The sequence below is a fragment of the Lutra lutra genome, chromosome 4 (genome assembly GCF_902655055.1).
Source record: "Lutra lutra chromosome 4, mLutLut1.2, whole genome shotgun sequence".
In the NCBI taxonomy this organism is placed as follows: domain Eukaryota; kingdom Metazoa; phylum Chordata; class Mammalia; order Carnivora; family Mustelidae; genus Lutra; species Lutra lutra.
Window position 1 is genome coordinate 3,414,538 of NC_062281.1, and position 20,719 is coordinate 3,435,256.

Sequence of the window (20,719 nt, forward strand, 5' to 3'; positions counted from 1 at the left end):
GCTATGATTCTGTTCTGAAATTCAATGAATCAGATATTTATTGTGCGCCTGAGATGGGCTTGGCCCCGTGGGGAATGCTGGGGCTTCAGTCCTCTTCGAGCAAGAGCCAAGCTCACACTAGCCGGTCAAGCAGGAGGCCTCCAGACTCGTATATCCAGTTCCCGCTGGCCAGCGCCAGCACATAGGACGTCCTGTTAAGACGAGAAGCTGTCTTATTTTATTCCTTCTAGAACTCTCCATAAAGTGGTAACGTACACAGAAGCAAGTAAAGGTCATGTAGGCTGTTCATACATCGCAAGTTGTGAATTATTAAGGAAGAAATGGTGTGAAACTTAGACGCCATTTCCAGTGAACCCGTGGGGCTTTCCGGAGGGGGCACTGGAGGCGGGCTGAAGGGGCTTAGCTGGTTGGTTCTGATGAGCTAACATGGAGCTCCTTCAGTCTGGCAGAGAGCTCTAGAGTTAATGCGGGTATTTTAATGGGCAAGGACCAAACCCTTCGGTCAGAATGACCTCTGAGTAGCTTTCGAGTGGCTTTGGTGCTCTCGTTTGTTTATTCTTAGCGAGCGAGCGCCCATGTGCACGAGCAGGGGGAGGGGCAGAGGGAGAGGGACAGTCTTCGGGTGGTCACACTGCTGAGCACAGAGCTGAAGCAGGACCCTGAGATCACAACCGGTGCTGAGACCGGGAGCTGGATGCTCGACCAACGGAGCCTCCCAGATGCCCCAAAGAGTTAATTCTCAAGTCATGTCCGCACACAGCGGGGGGCTCCCACTCACAGCTGCACGATCGAGCGTCACACGCTCTACCCCCTGAGCCCCGAAGTCAAACTTTTAAGTTGATTCTGTTATCTGAGTCAGGATGACAGGTATTTATTCAGAAAAGGGTTTAGAAGGCCGTGAGAGTCGGGGCGGTTTCCTTGGTTGATGAAACAGGACGGTCAGGCTCCCAGATCCCAGTCCGGGTGGGGCTCCCAGGACCTCCTCGGGTTCAGTGTGTCCAGAATCTTCCCTCCATGCCCGTGACCTCCCCGACAGAGCTCACACTAGGCTTTGTGGGGATCGTGAGAGGCGTGTGGTCCGGTTAGGAGTGAGAGCGGGCGCTCACACGTCACTGACCTGGTGGCGTGTGCGCTTGCCAGCCACGTCCATCGTGCCCGGCCAGGTGTGGCCATGTGAGGCCCGGCCCATCTGCGCAGAGATACCCCGCGGGTTCTTACGTATGTTTCTGCTGTGAGGAAGGTAGGTGGATTCAAAACCAAGGGAGAGGAGTTAAGCCGTTCTCCCCGACCCTCCCGTCGCCTCTGGGTGTTAGATCAGTCCCCTGGCCAGTGCCCCGCAGGGCCCCGCATGGTCCCGTCAGCCGCAGCCCGCCGAGCACAGCTGGCCTCTGACCTGCGGCCGTGTCCAAACCAGATCTCTCCAGGCAAGTCCTGCTTTGGACACTTGATCCCTGGAACTCCGCTTTCCCGTAGCGGATTCGCAGACTGAATGTGGTGTTACTGGTTCTGGGGGATCCATGCTGAAGGAGCTGTGTCCTGTAGGTCACGTGCCTTGTGTGATTATTTTTCTCATAGGATACATTTCATAAGAAGGTATTCGATGCTAAGTTTCGAGTTATGCGTGAACCCTGTGGCCACTGTTGGGTTACTTTTTTGGCTGACGTGGCTTTCATTCTGCAGGGACAGTATGACAGAAAGTGCCCCCTGCGGGCAGGCGGCCCCAAGAGAAGGGGTTGCACACCCCTGTACTCCTGCCACACGGCCCCCTCCCTTAGGAGGAGTGAGGGAGGGGCACCGTGAGGTCAGGACTGTCCCTCTGAGAATGTGGCAGCATGGAACCAGGGAACGGAGCTGTCCTCAGGTAGCCAGGCTAGTCCCTGTTTTATAGGTGGAAGGATTGAGGTGCAGGGGTGAAGCGGTCTGTGCCAGCCCCATACTGGGCGGGTCCTGTAGATGGTGGTCAGCGTCTGCGCACTCCCTAAATCTACTACTCGGGCCGACTGAACTGCCTGCCGGAGAGTGCCTCTGGGTTGGGCGTGTGCGGCCGCAGACCCACACCAGGCCTGCCGGCTCGGCCGGCTTCACGGTGTGCTCGTCTTGGTCCCGACGCAGCGCACGGGTGTTTTTGGCACACTTGCAAACGGCTGGGGTCGCAACTCTTAATACGAGCTGCTCAGGCTCGAGTTCGACGTTTTGAACGATTTGGGAGCTGTGTTAGAAATTCAACTTTTGGAGGCGCCTGCGTGGCTCAGTCAGTCAAGCACCCGGCTCTTGATTTTGGTTTGGGTCGTGATCTCAGGGTTTCGAGATCCGGCCCTGTGTCACGCTTGAGTGCTCACACTCTCTTGCTCTCAAGTAAAGGAAGAAATCCTAAAAAAAAAATGCCAGGGCTGCCCGGGCGGCTCAGTCAGTGTCTACCTTTAGCTCAGGTCTGGGATCGAGCCCTGAGTCGGGCTCCCTGCTCGGTGGGGGGTCTGCTGCTTCCTCCTCCCACCCGTCCCCCTGCTCGTGCTCTCTCTCAGATAAATAAACAAACAAATAAGTAAATAAAATCTTAAAAAAAACCCAACTCAACTCTTGGGCATTTATTCATTCAGTTTTTACTGAGCTATCAAAGTATCGTACCAGGCGCTGGGTGCCCAGGTGCCCCTGCCTTGGAGAGCTCACAGCTGAAGGGATGCAGGCAAGAAATTGTAAGTGATTCAGATCCTGTATGAAGAGAGCTTAGCGGAGGGGTGTGTGTGAAGACAAGGGAGTCAGAGCAGGTGAACGAGACACAGTCCTTGGCTTCGAGGACTTTGGTTTGTAAGTACCGTCTGCTCCTGTGGATTTTTGTGGGAGATGGACGGGAGCCACGTGTGTGGCCATCAGTGATGGTCCAAGGAGGGGGCGTGGGGAGTTGTGAGCGACTGCTGAGGGCCGGCGAGGTGTGTGTGCTCAGGGCAGGACTGCCCCAGGTATTGGAGATCCCTCCGGCTGAGAGCGCAGTGCTTTGTGGACTCTGAAACGGGGTCTTTTAAAGTCAATATAGGTTAGCCTGTGCCATGGCCAGAATATTGACCCTGAAATCAGAGAAAGATTAACCCTTACAACAAGGGCTTATGTCTCACTCACATGAAATTCAGTGTAAGCCGGACAGTTTTCCGGCTGACCCCAGGGCTGACCCTTGGGGCTCCTCAGTGTGTGAGACTCTGCATCCCTTTCTGCCCCGCCTTGCCCACATCTGACCTCCAGGATCACTGTGGTGGAGGGAGGAGAGCTGGAGGACGGGGTGCTGCTTCAGAGCATTGTCTCCTGGTTGTGTGACGTCCCGTCGGGTGTAGGCACTGCACGGATGCTGACATTGCTCGCCATCACAGAGAGGCACATAGAAACCTCGAAGAACTACCCGTCGCACCTGTTGTGGCGGCGGTCATCTAGAAGTTGGGGGGAAGGGGCAGGGGACCTCGAGCAGTGCTGGGGGTGTCAAATCAGTCTGACCACTGTGAGGTTCCTCAGCACATTAACAGGAACCCTACCCTGTGACCCAGCAATCCTGCTTCTTGGGTATGTGTCCAAAGGGAATGAAAACAGGGTCTCAGGAGATGTGTGTACCCCGTGTTTGTCCCAGCGTCGTTCATGTGATGGCCAAGTGTGCCCGTCAACAGATGAATGGATAACAATCTATATGAAAAAGGAGCACTCGGCTGCTCTGTTGGTGGGACATGTGGCTCTTGATCTCGGGGCTGTGAGTTTGAGCCCCATGTTGGGTGTAGAGAGGACTTAAGAAAAAAAAAATTAAAGAAAAAATGTGAAAAAAGGGATCCTGAAGGAGCTGAAAGGAAAATAAAATGAAAATTCCCGGGGGACATGCGTGACTCCCTTACCACCCCCTGGCCTTACCTGCCTGCAAGGAGGCTACACACACACAGGGCAGGAGTGTGGGCAGGGTCCCCGCTGGGCCACCCTGTGTCCCTGCCTCGGAACATTCCAGAACCTAACCCCGTTTGCCTCCCAGGTTTCAGCTGTCACCAGCTCCCAGCCGTGTGATTTGGGCAGTTTATTGTCTCTGTGGTGTCCGTGTCCTGATGGATGACGTGGAGGGTCGGTCATAGAAGCCAGGCGAGGAGGGTGGCTGGGATGTCTCGTTGACACTATGTGTACGAGGTGGTGAGTGGGGGCCCGCATGTGCTCCGGAGGCCCACATCCGTGAGTCCCAAGTAAACCGCCAACTGATGGGAGTGTGAGTGGTGAAGAGCTCACCTCTGTGGCTGGGAGGGCAGTGTAAACACAGGCTTTGCTGATGGGGGGTCACCCTCGCTCTCCGTGTCGCAGACGGCGCTCTTTACCTCTGCACGGGGAGTCCTTGGCCCTTCCAGTCGGGGCTGCTCTCCTGTGTGCTGGGGGCGCGGCCTCCAGGAGGGAGGCAGGCGGCTGGAGGAGAGAACCGGCCTTGCTGAGCAGTCCCTCCCGAGCCCTGATGCGAACCCTTGCGGTAGCATGCGAGGGAGGCCCCTGGGTGCGTTCTGTGGACGAGGAGCCCCAGGGTGGAAGGAGGCAAGGCGCTCGTGCACGGTCATACAGCTGGCGGGCCTTGTGGTGTGGACTTTGGCCTGGTCCTCGAGGACGCCGGAGCCGGTCGGGAGAGTGGCTGCTGCCTGGGCTGGTCCCGAGCGACCACGTGCAGCGATGCTCTGCTCTGTCCTGTCGAGCCAGAGTGCCTTTCCCTCTGCCGTGCCACGGACTGTTTTTCTGACACATGGTATTTGATAGTATTTGTGTCGAAACCATGCTAACAAGGCTGCTGAAGTATTTGTGTTGTGTTTGAAAACCCTAGGCGTGTGAAGCTGTTGAACCTTCCTGCCAGCCTCCGGCCACAGAAGATGAAAAGCCTGCTGGGTCAGAACGTGTCGACTAAGAGCCCGTTCATCTACTCACCAATTATCGCGCACAACCGCGGGGAAGAGCGGAACAAGAAGATAGGTAGGTGCCTTCCTCCTGGCTTTCTGGCTGTGCCGTGCCGCCTGGCCTCCAGCAGCTTTTCTAGATTCCGGTCCGTTCCCGTGTGTCTGGATAAGCTCATCTTGGTTTACGCAGTTGCTGCCATTGTCAGAACTCTGGGCTAGATGTGATTTTTTAAAACCGATTCCGTCCAGGGTGAGTCTGCGGAAGTTCTAGAAAGTGGAAGACCTCTGTTAGCAGGACAACAGGAGAGGGATCATCGGAGCCCAGAGTGGCTTCAGGATCATCCGAGATCAGAGGGTGACTTGCCCTCAGACCAGCCTGGGGGACAGGAACGGTGTGACATTCTCTGTTGGCCCTTGTGGCCTAGGCCTTGTTTGCCTGGGAGCTGACAATGTCGATTCTGAGGGGTCTGGTGGTGCATTGGGGATAGGTGGAGCCACGTTTTGGGGTAGAGCAGGAGCCCGCATGCATTCTTGAGACTCTAATGTGCTTTTCTGTGTGCCAAGCTCCCCACTGGGTCCCAGCCCTGCCCCCCTCCTCCCTCCCAGCAGACCCAGGGCTTGTGGCACCCACTCTGTCCTTCCCGAGGCCTGGCCTGGCCGCAGGCCTCGTTCTTTGCCAGCTCCCGCTTCCTCCCGCTTCCTCCTCTGACATTTTGGGTGATGGTGCTGTTCACTGCCAGACGTGAGCCTGTGTGTCGCCGTGTCAAAGCGAAAGGGTTGAGAGGCCTGTTTCTGGTGGGTACTTGCCCGCTCTCTGAGGAGTTTCAGCGCAAGACCCGAGAAGCTTTTGCTCTCTGCTTTTGAAGTGCAGTGCTTTCTTCTCCTCTTTTATTTCTACTCAGAACCCCGCGCCCTGGATACAGCAGAAAGGCAGGCTGACTTCAGGAGGGCCTTCTTCCCGGGGTGCAGGTGCCCTCACGCACCGGCGGTTCCACCCACCCCCGTGGTGGCTGCGGCACTCTGCCTGCCTCTGTTCTCCTCCTGCTCCTCTCACCTACCCCCACTCCTCAGACCCAGCCACACGGGTCTGTTCTTGGAACAGAACAGTCTTGGTCCTGGCTGTGCCCTCTGCCAAGGCTCATCCCCGGGCTGTCCCAGACGGGATGCCCCTCCCAGCGCTCCGTGCCTTCGAGGCCTGGTTCTCGTCACAGTTCTGTCCCCGTTCGTCTGTTTCTGTCCCTCCCTCCGTTTGCTCACTGCCATTCTGACGGCTGTTAGAAGAGTGTTGCACAGATGCAGGAAGGAGTGGGTAGATACTATGAACCCCTGGTGGTGGGTATTCAGGAGGGCACGTACTGCATGGAGCACGGGGTGTGGTGCATAAACAATGATCTTGGAACATTGAAAAAATTAAAATAAAATAAAATAAAATAAAAGATATCATGAACCCCATTTTACAGATAAGGAAACTGAGATTCAGGGAGTTTAGATGACTTGCTCAAGAACCCAGAGCAGGCCTTGGCTTGTGCTTCCTCCGTGCTTGTTGGCTGGCACCGTGGGGCTGAAGGCCAGAGGGATAGTTTGAGAGTTAGGCACTTCCCATGGTCTCAGGGAAGAGTTTCTAGAATTCCTTCGCAGCTGCAAGCATCTCATAATAAACCTTATTCACAATTAGTTATTTGAACACCTTAAAAACAAAGTGTTTCCTAAGAGAGCAGGTTGTTCCTGAGACAGAGGGCATGAGTGGGCTGGGGCACGAAACAGACCCGCTGCTCTCGTGTTAGGACAAACCCTTCTTTATTCACACAGTGCTTTATCTAAGGGTGTTGTAGCTCAGCTCATTGTTCTTGGAGCAAGTGTGGTTTTCTCCCTTGTGCAGAGCACACACGGCAGGGCCTGTGTGGAACATGGTGCACCGTCCCTGCCCTGCACAGGTGTTCCAGGTCAATGGAGGCAGCAGGCAGGCCAGAGACACGAGTGGGAGGTCAAGATGAGATGTAGGTCAAGTGGTCTCAAACCGTAGAACTGTCACCAGCAGGACCTGCTGGCTTCCCTGCTGAGCTTGGACAGGCAGTCAGCGCCGGCCCGGCAGGAGTGGGCCCACCTCCAACTTTGGAAGGCGCCCTGGAGGCTCCCTTGATGGTGAGGTTGCCTCTCGAAGAGCAAGGTGGGGCTCGGGGGCTCTGTTGTTGATTATTTAAAACAAGAAGACAATAGAGGAAGGAATTTGGGGACATGTCCTTGAAAAATAGCATCGAATTGTAAATTCTGATAAATTTCTGAAATTTGGAGCCCCTAGTGTGTAAGCAAACTGTACTAGTCTCTGTGAGCGTGTGTGCATGTGTCCATGTGTGCACACATGTGCTGTGTGCATGTGTACGTGTATCTGTGCGTGTGCGTGTATCTGTGTTTGTATCTGCATGTGCCCACATGCACGTGTATCTGTGTATCTGTGCATGTGTGCACATGTGCATGTCTTGTTGGTTCAGTCTTTTATCCAGCAGTAGACTACTCTGGAGTTTCTCCTGTTTGCCAGGCATGTGGCGGCCGTGGCCCCGTGGTTCTTGTGGTGACAAGCAGTCACGTCCCTGTTGTCACGAGGTGTGGGTAGAAGTTGGAAGCGTTCAGTAGTACTTTCGAGCAGTAGTAAGTACGAGCAAGCCGACCACAGATAAGACAACGGCTAGTTCTGATTAGTGCCACTGAATAAACAGAGATGGGCCGAAGTGGAGAAAAATCTCCTTTTCTGCGGTGTGGAACCCTTGCCTTTCTTGAACTTTAAATATTTTTCATCTGTTTAAATGAGGAGACCTTGAGCTTTCTCTAACAGTGTGGGAGTGTTTTCCATTTGCGTTCTGGGTGATGATGTTGCCCGCGCGCTCTTGCATCCGTCACGCAGGCATGAACTCCCCCCGCTGAGGGTCAGGCGTTGTAAGGGGTATAAACCCAGGCCACACAGACGTCTGCTGGTGGCCAGGTATGGACGCTCGGTCCTCTGACCCCCGCCTGCCATTGTCACTGTGCTGCTTGGGCTGAAAGCCTGAAAACAAGGTTTCCCCTGCTCCCTGCCAGCCGCATGCTGTTGGGTCGGCCACGGAGACCCTCACGTGGGCAGAAGGTGCACAAAGGCGGAGGCTGTTCCGCTCCTGGAGGCCCTCCCGGTGGTGGTGGCGGCGGTTCCGGGTGACGTGGCTCCGCTTGTGCTTGTGGTGGCAGCTGCGGCAGCCTTGGCTGGGGTGGGCGTGGCGGCGGCTCCGGCTCTGTGGTCCAGCAGCGCCCGGCATCGGATGAGGGGCCAGTACTGGCCATAAGTGTTTGTTAACCTGGAGGAGTGACACAGTGAGCCGCAGGTGTCTCCTGGTTGTCCGGGGACGCAGGCCGGCCAAGCAGGCGCTTGTGGCAAAGTTTGTCTTTGACCTTCTGGCTTCAGACTGGTGGTTTTGAGACGGCCCCTCCAGCCCGGGGGCCCTTGCTCCAGAGGACAAGCTTGAGAGCACTGGAAGCAGGGAAGCTGGGTGGGCACTGTGGTAGGCCGGGGACGGCCGGGGACTCCTGGACCCACTGCAATGGGCGTTCCCCCAGGTGGGGCCTCTCTGCCCATGGGAACCCTCCTTTGCCTCTTGGGAGAGGAAGACTCGGAGCCTGCTCCGCCTCTGTCTTCTTGGCTTTCAAGGTGGGCAAATCACTCTCCGGGCAGACCTAGACCCAACGTCAAGTCAAAGCTTCTCCCCCTTGGGCCATCTGGGAGTTTCTGGCCTCCCCAGGGTTGGCCACATGCTTTCTCCCCTAAAGAGTGTTTTTAGGAAGCTTTCACTCATTCTGTTTAGAAAAACTTCCGGAGGTTACTTGGGAGACTGGAGGTGTGAGAGTCCTTCTCAGGACCAGCTACTTGACTTGTGGGGCCCCTTTTCAGAAATTATGAAGACTTCAGAGCCTGTGATAGCACAGCATTAGTCCCTTCCCCCACCCCTGCCCCCTCTGCCTGGGCCCATGCGGCTGCAGCTCCAACCCCCTCACCCCCCTGGGCCCAGTCCTGCCTCTGTATTGTCCATTCTCAAATTGTGGAGCCTTCTTTTTTTGAAAGTGATGCCTTCCCTGTTGTGAGGGCTTCAACAGACATTGTCCCGTGATCAGCATCACCCTGCGATCCGCCAGGCGTTACACCCCTTGGCAAGTGAGAAAATGAAGACTGAGCCGAATGTAAATGACCTGCCGTGGGTCAGACAGCTAGTGAGTGTCCAGCTCAGTCTCCAGCCAGGGTTTATGACTCAAAGCCCAGGGATTTCTTTCTCTGTAAAATGGTTTCCTCATCACAGTCAGGAGCCCTGCTCATCTGGGCTGAGGATAAATTCAGCAGATGATGCAAGATTTTTTTCTGAAATGTAATAGACACCTTGGCCAACATGCATGCTATTTGTTGAATACCCATGGGTAGGAAAATGTAATTTATATTCTGTGGCTTCTAATATGTTTTCCGCAGTATTCTCATCAGCAAAGACCTGCCTAGAGCTTTGAAGAATCACGTATCTTTAACCTAAAATCCCAATCTCTATAAATGAATCTTTGTGTATAATTGGGGGAGTTATCATCACAGCAGGGGGCGTGGAGTGTTTGAGGAGAAGAAAGCCCTGGGCACAGTTGTTGAGACCGTCTGCATGGTACCTTGGAATAATTTACCCATCTCTCTGTCTCCTGGTTGCTAGTGTTGCCACCGTCCCAGTTCAGCTCTGTGCAGATGTGTTGTGGCTCAGGTCCTGAGCTCAAGCACAGGGGTGAAGGGTTTTCTGTCATTTGTGCTGGGACTTTGGGACATGGCCAAGCTCAGTGCTGAGGTCAAGGTCAGTGTAAAGGTCAAGTTGGCCTGCACAGGTTGTGGGCTGCAGCCTGGCCCTGCAGTCTTCCCCTCACCCCCTCAGACCAGATCCCGTTTGCCTAGGTGCAGTAGAGGACAAGAGACACTGACTCAGAGGCTTCTTCTGACGGTCAGGTGAGGTGACATTCCTAAAGGACCTGGCGCTGTGGAGAGAAGGTTCCAAACAGCCATTGTGTGCACTGTCCTAGGTGCTGGGCAAGCATTGAGAAATCCGGGCTGCTTCCTACCGGGCGGGTCCCTCCGATGTGGAAAGACTGTGGCGTGGCTCCGAGTGCAGAGGGCCTGGGTGCTGGGCGGCTGTCGGGTGGATTGAATCTGTGGTTTCTGGGACAGATCCTCAAGGAGGGGCCTCCCCCATGGGATCTGATACACTAAGGCTTGGAGAGTAGATTGTCTTCTTTCTGACATCAGTAATCACGTGAGCAGGGATTTATCCTCGATTTACCTTCAGTGCAGTGGGACCTCTTACGGAGGGGACAGAGGAGTCGTTCTGTACGTCACTTAAGGTGCCTGCAGCACCGTTTTCCGAAGTACCAGCCTCTGGGCCAGTGAAGGTCTGTGTGACGTACAGGCCGGTACCAGGAATGGCGCTGTCTGGGCTGCTTTGTAAAGTTGGGTTTGACACCCCGGCCTGAATTCAGCGCGCCGAAGACGGCGAGAAACTCCCGTGACAGAGCATCCAAGGGGCAGTGCTGACCCACGTTTAGAGACGGCCGCGGTTGCGCTAGCCGTGACTTCGTCTAAAGATGAACGTAACGCCCGCTGTTTCACTGGAAAAATAAATCGCCAGAGGAGGAATCTGAAACCATGTGAAATACGCAGAAATCCCAACTAATACCTAGGTTCTTCTGTGTGTGCATTTGTAGATTTCCAGTGGGTTCAAGGAGACGTGTGTGAAGTCCAGCTGATGGTGTACAACCCGATGCCGTTTGAGCTCCGAGTCGAAAACATGGTACGTATCGGCCGCCACCACCTTGCCACGGGGCTGTTTCTTACTTAATATCTGCGGCACCGATCCCGTGGTATAGATCTGTTCTTTTATTTGTTTTGCCAAAGATTACGAGGTTTCTGTGAAGGAAGACCACGTCGTGTCATTCCCGTGTCTTTAGTGCTCGGCGCTCAGTGTTTGGATCAGTGAACAGACCCCTGCTGGGGACACGCGTCGCGTCACATGTGGGTGACTGGCTGTGAGCCCTGGAATGATCGTGTTGAAATGCACATGAGATTGGCGGAGGTTACAAAGTGTGTGTTCTGTCAGCTGCTCCGTGTGGGCCTTACCTTACTGCTGCAAGAGGATGAGATGGTCAGGGCTGGAGGGAAGAGCACGGTCTGGACAGTAGGAGAATAAATTATCGCACCGCCAGTGGGAGCGTTCTCGCAACGCTGAAATCCAGTGTTCTGTTTCCGTGTTTGGCGCCCGGCATTAAAGGCTCGTTCTGTAGTGCTGTCTGCTCGAGCCGCTCACCTGATTCTGTGGTCAGTGGGAAGGAGAAGTGTATGGGCTCTCCAGGCTCATTCTGAAGGTCCCGGACCAGAGCCACCCGCCTGCCGTGCGGGTCCCGTGTCCCAAGTCTTCTCTGTGCTGCTTGTTATGTAGTGCTGCTGGGTACTGTGGCTCATCACCTAGTGCTGTGCGTTGCTGTGCAGTGCGGCTCGGTGCTCTGGGTTGTTACCTCATACTACGGATTAGCAGGTGGTCCTGCTTCGTGACTTTTTCAGACTCTTGCGAAGGATGGTTGTGAGATGGTTCATGTTTTCCATTAGAGTTTTATGACTTGCGTTCAGGGGAAGAGGTGGGGCTTTTTGTGAAGCTGTCTTGGTGACGGCTCATGCCATGTATTTGGCCGTGGGCAAGGCACTTGAAGGACCTAGTCCTTGTTGTGGTCAGTGCTGTGGGTGCACGAGGTGCTCCAGGGCCCACGTGGAGAGCTGAGGAGGACTTTCTGGGAGAGAGAAGGACTCAGCTGAGAAATCAAGGATGAGTAGGAGGTTACGAGGCCGACTGGTGGTTATTGAAGATGATGACTAGCTCTCGACGTGAGGCAGAGGTTTCTAGAATTCATTAGAGCTCTGAGAAACTTGGCTGCATGTGAGGCCTCCAGCCCTGAGGTCACTCAGAGAGCAAGCCAGTGGGGATGAGTGTTGTCCCCCTCTTGTCGTGCAAGAAACTGCTGGCTTTAGGGTTTGGCTCTCGGGTTAGGCCTTTTAATGACTTTCTGTCTCTTGGCTTGAGCAGGGAATAATTGCTCAGAGGATTTTCCCCAAAGTGCCTCAAGTGTCAGATGGTCTGTTGGTCTAACACTTTTTTTTTTTTTTTAAGTAGCTTTCAGGGGCACCTGGGCGGCTCAGTTGGTTAAGCGCCAACTCTTCATTTCGGCTCAGGTCGTGATCTCAGAGTTGTGACACTGAACCCCACCTTGGGCCCTGTGCTGGGTGTGGAGCCTGGTTAAGATTCTCCCTCTTCCTCTGCCGCCCCCCCACCCCCGCTGTCCTGCCCCCTGCACTCTCTCTCTCAAAAAAGATAGCTTTTATTTTTATCTGGTTTAAAAGTAACATGTGCTTAAGAACAAAGAATAAAATAAAAATTGCCACTAGAAGGTAGGCCACAAATCATGGTCAGAATTTAAAGAATGAAATTATGAAAGAGTTCAAGCATTAACAAATGAAATTATGAACTATGTCAAGCATGTGAGGTGGTAACGGGGAATAATGAGCACCCCCAATACCCACCTTCCAGATTTGACGACTGTTAACAGACAGTCATATTAGCCTCACTATTTTAAGAAGAGATAAAATGCGGTACATTTTGCCTGAAGATAGTAGCCGTCCACGTGCTTTCTGTGCCCCCACTCCTGCCCACAGCCCCCGTCCCCCACGCAGATCGTTTTGTGCTTTGGCTCTAAGTGTGGCACAGGCGTGCTCCTTGCCGCCAGAGCACCTGCTTCTGGGTGCTTCCTGTAGATGGAGGAGAGGTGTGCGTGGACACGTAGACGTGCAGTTACATATAAACCTACATGCACCCGTGCCCGCACACATGCATGTGCACGATGCGCATGCAGAACTGGACCAGCCAGACTTTGCCACGGTGCTGCCAGCCCTAGCCTGTCCGTGCAGGACCCTCTCTCGCCTTCGCCCAGTGGAGGACTGAGGTCCCAGCACCATGGCGCTGGCTTCCTCACCCCATCCTGTAGCGTGTGGAGTGGGGTCAGGGCTGCATAGGCTGCTGCCCATACAGAAGACAAACCCCGGAAGGAGCCGGGGCCTCTCCTACGTGCAGGTCTGGGCTCTGCGTCTCCCCGGCCGGCTGCAGATTTCACACGATTACACAGCACTCATCGCTCTGTTCCCTCGCGGTGGACATTTTCGATCTCTTAGGGAATGGTGTTTCTGTATTTTATTTTTGAATTTTTTTTGTTTATTGCCAGATGATAGAAATACCTTTGCTTCTCTTTATGCTGACTTTGTGACTTTGCAGAAGCACTTGCCAGTTCAAGTCCCACTGTCAGTTCCGTCGGGTTTTTACATTTACAGTTTTGTGTTTTGTGAGTAACTGTTTGCCTCCCTTTAGTTTCTGTTTCTTGCCTATTGTGCTGGGCAGGGCCTCTGTACAGTGTTGAGAAGGGCTGAGTGTGGGCAGCCCTGCACATCCGCAACCTGGGGCAGCTCCTCGAAGCCGGGACGCTGTCTTGTTCCTGCCGCGCGTAGCCTGGCGCGCAGCAAGGCGAGCTGATAAGCCATAGACGTGCTGAGGGATGTAGTTGATGGCGCAGCTCCGCACTTCCTTTTTCTCTTTATGTTTACGTATTTTGTTTTTCTTTACATTTACATTCCAGCTTGGTAAAGCAACAAAACCACAGAGGAAAAGCACAGCCAGCAGGGCTGACGTCGAGATGGGGCTGTTCAAACAGCCACATGCTTTCCCTTTCAAAGTCGTGCATGGGAAGCATGCTTGTGGCCGTCCCCGCGGCTGTCTGCGGGGCTTTATGACGGCCGCGCATCGCTGTCCCCACCCCCACAGCCTGGGGTTGCCCGTCAGCCGATGCCCTCGGCCTCTAGAACGCGGTGACGCGGCGGCGTGTGAGCTGTGTCCCTCACGCCGCTGTTGCTTGCTCTAGGGGCTCCTGACCAGCGGAGTGGAGTTCGAGTCTCTGCCTGCGGCGCTCTCCCTGCCCGCTGAGTCCGGTCTTTACCCGGTGACTCTTGTTGGGGTCCCGCAGACGACCGGAACGATTACTGTCAACGGTAAGGAGACCAGCTTTCTGATTGCAGGTCAAACGGGACTCCCGAAGCCCTGTCTGCCCCACTGAGGCCTGTCCCTGGTCCCCCAGGGCTGGTTCTGACTGCGTGCTTCAGAGATACTGGGGCCGTGCCGTGGCAAGGAGAGGCTTGGCGTGCACGGGCTGCAGTGGGCCCACAGCGTTCCCTACAGTGCGAGGGGTCCTGCTCTGTCAGGCCTCTGGTTCCTGTCCTGCTGGGGCTGCTGACATGCCCACAGGCTCCCCCTGCTGTCAGGCCCCGCTGGACCCCCTGGCTTCCCCTCGCTTGGTCTGACCTTCTCTCCCCTCAGCCACCCCCGTTCAGAGGTCCTTGCATGTGTGCGGGATCTGCCGTCCCCATTCCTACTGGTGTCTGACCCTCTGTGTCTGAGCTGCCGCATGCCCCTCCCTCCTCCTGAGGCACCCGTCCCTCTCCTGGGCTCCTTGCGGTTCTGGAAGCACGCCCTTTCTTGAGCTCACCTGTGCTTTTCCTTCTGCTGGCGCGCTTCCAGACTTGGCTGCTCCCGGCTCCCTCCAGCTCTTAGCTCAGACTGCCTTTCCTCTCGGAGACCGTCCTCCTCCCGTCCTCCTCCGTGCTGGGTCGGGTCCTCTGCTGGGCACTCAGGCAGTGCTCTGCCCCCGAAGGCAGCTGCTCACTGGCCTTGTCCGCCGTGCCACTCCCTGGTGTACAGTGGGTCTCCAGGACCTCCAGTCACTTGGTGACGTGGTGTCTGTGGTGGGTGAGGGGGGGGGTGTCACGCTGGGTTAGGACGTGTTGCAGCAAGCACTGAGGGGCCCTGCACACGACTGCCGGGAATGTGGGGAGAGGTGACCCAGAAGGGGAGTGGGTCGAGAAGGACTTCCTCCTGCTAAGGGACCCTGAGGCTTGAAGGCCAACTAGGAATTATCCGAATGAATGGGGTGGGGAGTAGGGGGCATTCCAAACACAGAGAACAGCTGGTCCAGAGACCCATGGAGTGCTGGGGACTTGGCGGTGGCTCCGAGGATCTGGTCCCAGGCAGAGGGGTGGTAGTGACGGGGCTGGGAAGGTAGACAGAGGCCAGACCCAGAAGGGCTAAGGGGTGCTGGCTTTCTCTGTGGGGCCGCATTTCATGAGAGGAGAGATCCGGTCAGAGAAGCCGTGCAAAGGGACCTCCAGGCCGCTCTCTGGAGTACGGGCTGGCAGTGGGCTAGGCTGGGTGCAGGGAGACCAACTAGGAAGCTGTTGGTGTAGCCCCGGGATGAAAGGACCAAGGTAGGGTCACAGCAGTGGCTGGGAGTGGAGTAAAGACAGATGAGAGGGGAAATACTTAGGACTGATGGACTTGACCCCTAATTACTAACCGATACCCACTGGATAAGGAGTCAGAGCCTTAGTAACCGAGCTCCGAGTTGGTACAGACCAGTCACGTTCATCTTTGGCGCACCTTCTGTGGGAAGGAGAGGGCCTGACCTCGTGTTACGGGAAGTATCATTAGACATAACAGGACTTGTCATCAGGTTTTGCATTTCTTTGCAGTCCTCTTCAGCGGCACGTAAGGAAAGGAGAATGACTGATTTTAATTAAGAAATGGAGAAGTAACTTAGGCCAAATCACATTCTGTCAGGTTTTCTGGAAAGAAAAAGAGGAGGGGGCATATTGCCAGATGTGGACTTCCGCGGAGGAACACGTTTGCAAGTTAAATTAGGTCTTTTAGGAAACCTATTTCGAGAGGAAGGCAGCGTGGGTGCTGTGAATTGGTGATTTTAGGTTGGGAGAGCAGTTTGCCACTGGCAGACGGTGAAGGAGCCACTGGGGGGCCGTTGGGGCCTGACTCCCCCGAGCTAACCACTTTCTCCTCTGGTTCCTGGTGCCACACAGAGGTCTTTTCCTGAGGCACATAGCCATGCATGTTGTTTAATTTTCTTACACAGCGAACACTGTTTATAATAATTATCTCTCGAAATTTCAAAAGCCATTTTAAAGCTCTGCTTAAATAATTTTAAGTGCTTATCTAACCAGTGGAGTTTTTTTTTTTTTTTTTTTTCTTTTTGCACGGAGAATCCGCTAATCTTTGATCACAGCGCTTGGACACAAATGGCAGATTTGCCGGATCACGTAGCGATTACAATAGTAATTGGCTCTTGAACTTTCATCTCTCCACGGAGGAGTCTGAATCATTTTTCAGATACTTACTCCGTCCCATTACGTCCTGCAAAGGAGCACTAGCTCCTGCTCTCTTAGAAATTTTGAAAATTTTGAAATTTGTAAAGCAAATTGTCCAAGTCCTGAGAACTAGTATTAAGTTGCCTAGAGATTTCTCGTTGACGAAGACCCACACACGCTTTCACTTGGACCCAGGCAGTCCCGTGAGGTAGGGATGTGGGGACTGTCACCCCTTCGTCTCTGTGAGGCAGCCAGGGCTTCGGGCTGAGCTGTGGGTGGGACCAAGGGGTGACATCAGACTGAACTCGGGTCTGGGGCGAGGGCTGCGTGCTCCACCCTGCTGGGGCCGGCCTCCAGACAAGGGCCTGAGGCTGGAGGCCTTTCCAGGGCTGTGAAGCTCTTTGTTTCACTTCTTAGGTTACCACACCACGGTCTTTGGCGTCTTCAGCGACTGCCTGCTGGATAACCTCCCGGGGGTGAAGACTGGTGGCTCCACGGTGGAAGTCATCCCGGCCCTGCCCAGGCTGCAGATCAGCACCTCCCTGCCCAGGTGGGATGCGGGCATCTCTTGTCCCCCAAGAGAGGGCCCTTCACTATCGTCCTGAGCATTCATTTTCAGTGGCACCAAAGTCTGAGTTCATCCCTGATGCTTAGGACCAAAATATGGGTGAAGCGTTTCTTCAGGATGACCAGTGGGCAATGTGCTTTGCGTAACGTGAGACGGAACAGAGTTGATGTGTTTCTTACCACGAACAGAACAAAACAGGAGATTAGCCTTTGGAATCCTATTTTTTGTGAAAAACAGTTAACTACTATCTTTTAAAAAGTAGATTTTCTTTTTTTAAGGAGCATTATAGGAAGGCATGAAGAAGGGAGGGAAATACATCTCAGGAGTCCCAGAAACCATTGCTGTTAACACTTTGTGGTTTTTCTTCCCAGTGTTCACCCACCTTCTTTCTCGAGACGTATGTTTGCGCATTGAGACGCTGCAATATTATAGCTCGTGCCCCAGGTTACGTTTGGATAACCATGTGACATAAGCCAAGAGTTTCCATTTTAATTGCTTCCAAAAGTATGTTGTAAAGATACTCAGTTTGGATGATGAAAGTATTTTAAAACAGGGTGGGTAGCAGTGGCTGTTGTAAATTTACTAAAAATGATCGAATTGCATAGGAAGACGAGTGAATTTCATGGTATGGAAATAATACCTCGATTTAAAAAATGAATTTTGGCGGCTTTAGTGTGGAGTGTCTGATTTCAGGTGACCGTTCCTTGAGTGTTGCTTCTGATTAAAGTAAATATTGCTGTGACTTGAGCTATCACATTCACTCCCATGCGTTTTCTGACCCCTGCCACACGATCTAGGCTTGGTCTATAGGAGGAGACACTAACCAGAAATGCCCTCGACACAGGCTTTGCCTGTTGTAGGAGCTCCTGTCCGGAGAGTACGTAGACTCACCATAGTCCAGTTTGCTAAGTGCTCCTGAAAACAAGAAGTAGAGGGAGGCCACTCTCCCGTTCACGGCTCAGGAAGTCTTCACAAGTGTGATGTTTAAATCGGGCCTTACAGGATTCACCAAAGTTGGCTAGATGATCAGGCAAGGAAAAATATGGCCAGAAAAGGAGACATGTCTGACTGCCATCTCCTTACTGTCACTGCTCACCCACGACTAAGCCCCTTTCTGGTTCTGGCTCTGTCGCGAGGGACACTGGACTTGGGGCTGGTTGGCATCTGTGTCGGCCAGGCCCTGGGCCGCACGGTGGCTGTGCTGTCTCCTGCCTTCTTTCCCTGTGGTGCTGGGGGGCCGACACCCTGTTTGTTTCAAATGCAAAGTAATTAGTCTCGCTGTGCTTCAGTTTTTCTGAATACCTCCTCTGCAATTTCAAGTTAATTGCAAACAGCTTTTGCTCTGGAAGGACGGGATGTTAAAATACGGGAAGTCATGCTTCCTTCCTTGACAGAGAAAGTTTATTCCTGACTCATGAGCAACTGTGAAGGTGTAAAATGTAAAGGAATGCGTTCACCTTGATTCCTTATGATATTATTTTCTGAAAATGTGGTTTGGATATAAAGCTTCTCTCTCAGAGCCAGCAATGGGAGGCCCCAGGAGGCGCATGGTTGGCTCAGTAAGCCTGATTTGTTTAAACATCATCTCTTGGATGCCAGAGGTGTGAGAGCAGCACTGTCTGGAACATTCTCTTCTGTCTTTCGGACCAGTGTGGGGCTATGAAGCTCTCTTGCGGCACATGGAACAGGTCTTGGGTCTGACCCCTGTCCTTTGGTCTGTGGCCAGGAGCAGAGCTAGAAAGCACTGACTGGCAGGGAGGCTGTTGGGCCCTTGCTGGGTGGGGTGACCCGGAATCTGTCCATTTCTGGCTCGGTTAAGTATATGGCATAGACTCATGGCGCTTTCTGTGGAATATCCCTCAGGTTCAAGGGGGAAGAGATTGGGGTGTTAGGAGGACCCTTACCCAAGAGAGAATGTTGACCCTTTCCTCCAGTGGCCACCCCCTCTCTTGGGGCCAAACCTCCCAGAGCATAGTGTGTGTATTTGAACCTGAGGGCTATGGCCTAGGAGCCTCTGGGGAGAGGCGGCAGGCTTCCCGTCTGCACACGGGGCTGCACGCTCACTGGCCTGGGCCCCAGCTGACCACACAGATGCCACAGGACCCCAGGGGGCTTGCAGCCTCTGCTGGTCATTTTCACCTATGACGTGGAGTCCGTTTTACATACTTTCCATCGATCTGTCCCTCCAGTTCCCGTGGTGTCCATCGGAATGGTTCATCTAAGGTTTCTTCTTTAATCTACAGGTTTTCACAAGACAATTCTGAGCATGAGATTTGCAAAATTTTTTTAGAGAGCAATGGTTCATGGATCATTTGACCTAATTCACTGTTTCATCTTAGGCCCTGCCATAATCCAGTAGTTAAGGATTTTTACACACATGTGTGCGCACAGTAGGCCACAGCGGAGTGGGAGCACAGGGCATGGCCGCACGTGGAGAGTTGTCCGCATGCGGCTCTTGGCCCACACTCCTGAGAGCTGGGCTTCACGCTCCCCGGTCCCTGTTTCTGGAATGCATTCAGTCTGGTGATGTGACTAGTTCTGAAATGCCACTGTTTTCTTTGATTCTTTCTTTTCGAAGTTTACTCTGTTGCTGCTATTTTAGGTCTGCACACTCCCTGCAGCCTTCTTCTGGCGACGAGACGTCCACCAACGTGTCGGTCCAGCTTTACAACGGGGAGACCCAGCAGCTCGTCATCCAACTGGAGAACATCGGGATGGAGCCGCTGGAGAAACTGGAAGTCACCTCCAAAATCCTCACCACCAAAGGTGGGTCTGAACCCAGAAGTGGTTGTCGTTTTCGTCTGCGGAAGAGACGCGTCGATGGCCGGTGCTCAGAAAGCGTAAAAGCTTCTTCCTCTTCTGGTTTGCTGCTCTCCTGAGACTGACGAGTCAGGAGCACACGGAGGAGGGCAGAGCAGCGAAGGACACTTCTGTCCCTGGTGCTGGTCACGTTTCCCAGACCCTCAGGAGGGATACTCTGGAAGGTGTGGAGAGACGTTAGGGGCGCAGACCTGTCGCAGCTTAGGGCCCGTTTGTCCAGCCCTGGGTCTTTCTGCGGGTTTGGTCATAGCGCCGTGTGCTCCCGCTTCAACACAGATGCTTTGTTTCCTGCTGCTGGGACGCGGGAGCTGGGCGCCGTGAGACCTGTGTTCAGATTTTGGCTTCACCATTTACCAGCCGTTGGTCTTTTGCATGTCGGTCCCTTCCTGGGCAAACGGGGGGGTAGCACTTAGCACGTGAAGTAAAATAGGTGCGGCGGATTCCCAAGGCTGCAAGGTCAGTGAGTGATACCAGTCGAGGGGAGTGTATGATACGGAGGAGGGACAGGGGTCGGGAGGAGTAAGTGCAAGTACCGTCAGGTCATGTAATGACGTCCGAGAACGTACATGGGCCAGTGAGGCCAAAGACAGACGAGGGGAGGCAAGCTCGCAGAACTTGGGGTGTTTCTGTGCTCTCGATGTGGGGCGAGGCGAGCCAGGCCTCCATGAGAGCTTGACTGGCTGTAGCTGAGTTCCTCGGGAAGGGCGCACTGGCCGCCTCCTACTCCCCGGCACAGGGCTCCCTCCTCAGGCTAATGTCATCACGTGGGAAAAACCAAGTGGAGTGAGTTCATCAGAGGTGGAGCCCCCGCCATCTCGTTGGAGGGAAGGGCAAGGGGAGAGTTTGGGAGAATTTGTCCTGCAGATCATTATACCGTGAAGGAAGGAATTTGGATTGTGTAAAAAAGGGTGGCTCTGAGCCCATCCCGCTGGGGAGAACGCCAGAGCATCTCGCATTCCCTTGTTTCTCCCCTGATTCTGATGAGGTGTGCAGGAGGGACCTGTCCTGGCTTGCACACTGTCCCCATCTGTGCCTCTCCTCCTAGGGAGATGCTACCTAAGTTCAGGTTCTGGCTGTCACTTCCTTGCTGTGTGTTACCTTGGGCAAGTCATTTAAATTCTCCTGGACTTTTCTTCTGTAAAATAGCACTAATAATAGCATCTACATCAC

At 54.0% G+C, this 20,719-nt stretch overlaps 1 protein-coding gene across 12 annotated transcripts in view; it reads left to right on the plus strand.

The window, feature by feature from the left end:
* TRAPPC9 (trafficking protein particle complex subunit 9) overlaps window positions 1-20,719 on the plus strand; it is a 532,249-nt gene that overhangs the window by 100,894 nt on the left and 410,636 nt on the right. For all 12 annotated transcript variants that reach the window (XM_047725278.1, XM_047725277.1, XM_047725280.1 and 9 more), the window contains 5 exons: window positions 4,817-4,962; window positions 10,626-10,711; window positions 13,875-14,001; window positions 16,579-16,711; window positions 19,332-19,495. In XM_047725278.1, the coding sequence (XP_047581234.1) occupies window positions 4,817-4,962; window positions 10,626-10,711; window positions 13,875-14,001; window positions 16,579-16,711; window positions 19,332-19,495 (656 nt within the window). The remainder of the gene's footprint in view (window positions 1-4,816; window positions 4,963-10,625; window positions 10,712-13,874; window positions 14,002-16,578; window positions 16,712-19,331; window positions 19,496-20,719) is intronic.